A 2,495-nucleotide genomic window follows, 5' to 3' on the forward strand; every position below is an offset into this window, starting at 1 on the left:
CACTCTTTAAGTGCCTTTTGGGGATATGTATTTTGGAAAGGTTTAAAGGTATAGAAGCCATCTGATTACCACGAACAAGCCATCATCCACATGCAATTCAAATGGTAATCATTTGAATTGAACTTGATATGGTCATAAACTGATCTTCGCCTTTGCCTTCATCTCATCCATTTATAGTAGGTTGGAAAAATCAACCCATCAAATCATCAAATCAGACCGTTTGAAGCCCATACAAGGAATTAGAACCGTTACACCCTTGACATAATTTTGTCAACAAGGCATGAGAAACAGGTTCAGTAACCAAATAAATTTTAACCACTGGATGATGTTTGCAGAAAACAGAAGACCCTTGAACAAGAATCCTAGTATTTGAGATTAATAAAAACAGAAGGCAGATTTGAATAACAATCTTTTTACTAATTTTTAGACTAATAAAAAATAGTATATACAATTGGCCAGTGTGCCCAAGTTACATGGAGAGCAAGTGCATAGACCCACCACTTTAATTCTATCTATATAAGCCAAAAAACTATTTATAAAAGATGAAGCTGCAAAGAAGCATCGGAATCATCCTCCAAGAAAATTTGCGCAGATTCAATTATGGTATATCTCTCCCTACCCAACATCGAGAAACCTCCTAATATAGGCTGCAATCTTTTACCCCCCCTGTCATAGTGAGATGTTCAGTTGTCAAAGAGTCACCAATTTTTTCTATGCTAATATTATAGTCAGATTATGGATGGAACCAACAAAAGTTGCATATGTACCTGCCGGTGTCTTCCACGGGATTTGCACCTGCTTGCACTTCAACCAGAAAGGTTCCTTCAAATCCATTCTCTAATATGATTAGGAAGAAGCATCCTTCATAGTAGAAGTTTTTAGAAGGAAGCAACAGAGGTTGGCTATCTTCATCAGTTTTGGTTGATACCGGAACTTTAGATGAGGAAGCCCGAAGACCAGCCTGATTTGTCTGAGGTTTATTCAGACCATCAGTCTTTGCTTCTTTACTTCCTTTAGATGAACCTGGTTTCCCATATTTGCTTTGCATAAATACAGCACGCATTTTTGCTTTCTGGATATCATCAGCAGACATGGGACGACCTTGACTTACAGGCCCTATTCTTACAGCTTGAGGACTTCTGCTCACTGTCTTTCGGCCTGGCTGCTCCACTAACTGCACTTTTCTGCTCTCCCTAGTCTCTGATTAGTGGTCAAGGAATATAAACAAAAATATAGCAATTTCACAAGTTGCGGGAACCATTAGCTATCATGAAAATTTTTTTTCCCTTGAGCCAGCTAACAAAGGGATAAAAAAAAAAAAAGAACAAGAACTCCCAGCTTCGCAGACCATCCACTTGGATAGGGAGAAGGGTGTTGTAACACCGAATCTTTCGAGCTCTTACTTCTCCATAAGAGCTGCACAATCAAATAACAAAGCAGCTAGATCACTTCTACGATTATTTTAAAGGATCTTAAACTAAAACTTTTAACTCAAGATTATAAAATAGTATGTTCACTCGTTTAGTGATCTCCTAGAATTATCTTAAAATTTAATTATAACAAGTAGGGCAAATTTTTCATCACTCGTTCTCATCACCACGTATTCTTATTTTATTTTGCACTCATCTTCTAAATTCTGTAGATTTTCCTTTTCTTGTCTTTTCTCGCCCCCCGGGGGGGGGGTTGTTTTCTTTTCTCCTCTTGTTGTATCTAAATGGATAGGTATTCTATCAGGGCTTTTTGGACTAGACCTTTACTATTTCAGTAGACTCAGGCCTTTTTATGTATCTCATTTTATTTTTTTAATAAAATTGTCATTTAATAAAAAAAGGTATTCTATCAGTCATGGCTACTTCGAAAAATATGCTGAAAAAAATGCCAAGTTTTATCTTATAATAAAACATCTTTCATCATAATATCTTTGTTCCCATATTATGAATATTATACTTCTTTCAATTCTAAATGTAAAAACTAGGACAAGTAATTTGTAGATATAACAAAAATTAATTAAGTTAGTTATTTGTTAAAAATATGTGTTTGTTTTCCTAAATTATCCCTTCTAATAATTTGTATGCGAAATTATTTCCTTGATGGAAAACCCTCTTAGCATGTGTAATCAATAGGGAGAGTTTAAGAAAAAATAAATTTGTGAAATAAAATAGATTGAGTTCTTATATTTAAGATCAAAATAAACCACTTTACTCTTATATTTAAAACTTGAGCAGGTAATAGAATATTCATATGGGCAATATTAGGTATTAATACTATGAGAAAATGCTATGGCCACTTAAATATAAGATATTAAGTTTACATTTGTATGAATGCAAACTTGAAAGAGTTATCTCCCATTAGGTTTGATAATGTTAAAATATGATTCAGTGTAATTTTGTACGTGTTTATGTTATATACATATATGAAAAAACCATTATTGCTATTGTGGTTTGAAAATAATTTAGTTATTATTATTTTTTGGTATAATACAATGTACTTACTAT

The 2,495-nt window shown here is 33.6% G+C and overlaps 1 protein-coding gene across 1 annotated transcript; it reads right to left on the reverse strand.

Annotated features, from left to right (window-relative positions):
- Positions 1-526: 526 nt before the first annotated feature.
- Positions 527-1,278, reverse strand: LOC114755976 (uncharacterized). The gene is made up of 2 exons (XM_028944884.1): positions 768-1,278; positions 527-666 (listed from the first exon to the last, which is right to left on the reverse strand). Exons 1-2 carry the CDS (start codon positions 1,091-1,093, stop codon positions 534-536), a joined length of 459 nt encoding a protein of 152 aa, XP_028800717.1. The 5' UTR covers positions 1,094-1,278; the 3' UTR covers positions 527-533.
- Between the last annotated feature and the right edge of the window lie 1,217 nt (positions 1,279-2,495).

The sequence above is a fragment of the Neltuma alba genome, unplaced genomic scaffold (genome assembly GCF_004799145.2).
Source record: "Neltuma alba isolate B1F8T4 unplaced genomic scaffold, ASM479914v2 tig00010367_pilon, whole genome shotgun sequence".
NCBI classification, from domain to species: Eukaryota; Viridiplantae; Streptophyta; class Magnoliopsida; order Fabales; family Fabaceae; genus Neltuma; species Neltuma alba.

Bases quoted from the DNA above. Each gene is read 5' to 3' on its own strand.
- LOC114755976 (XM_028944884.1), bottom strand. From the start codon at position 1,093: ATGTCTGCTGATGATATCCAGAAAGCAAAAATGCGTGCTGTATTTATG. The intron at 667-767 runs GTACATATGCAA...TCACTATGACAG, and splicing joins CCCGTGGAAGACACCGGCAG to GGGGGGTAAAAGATTGCAGC.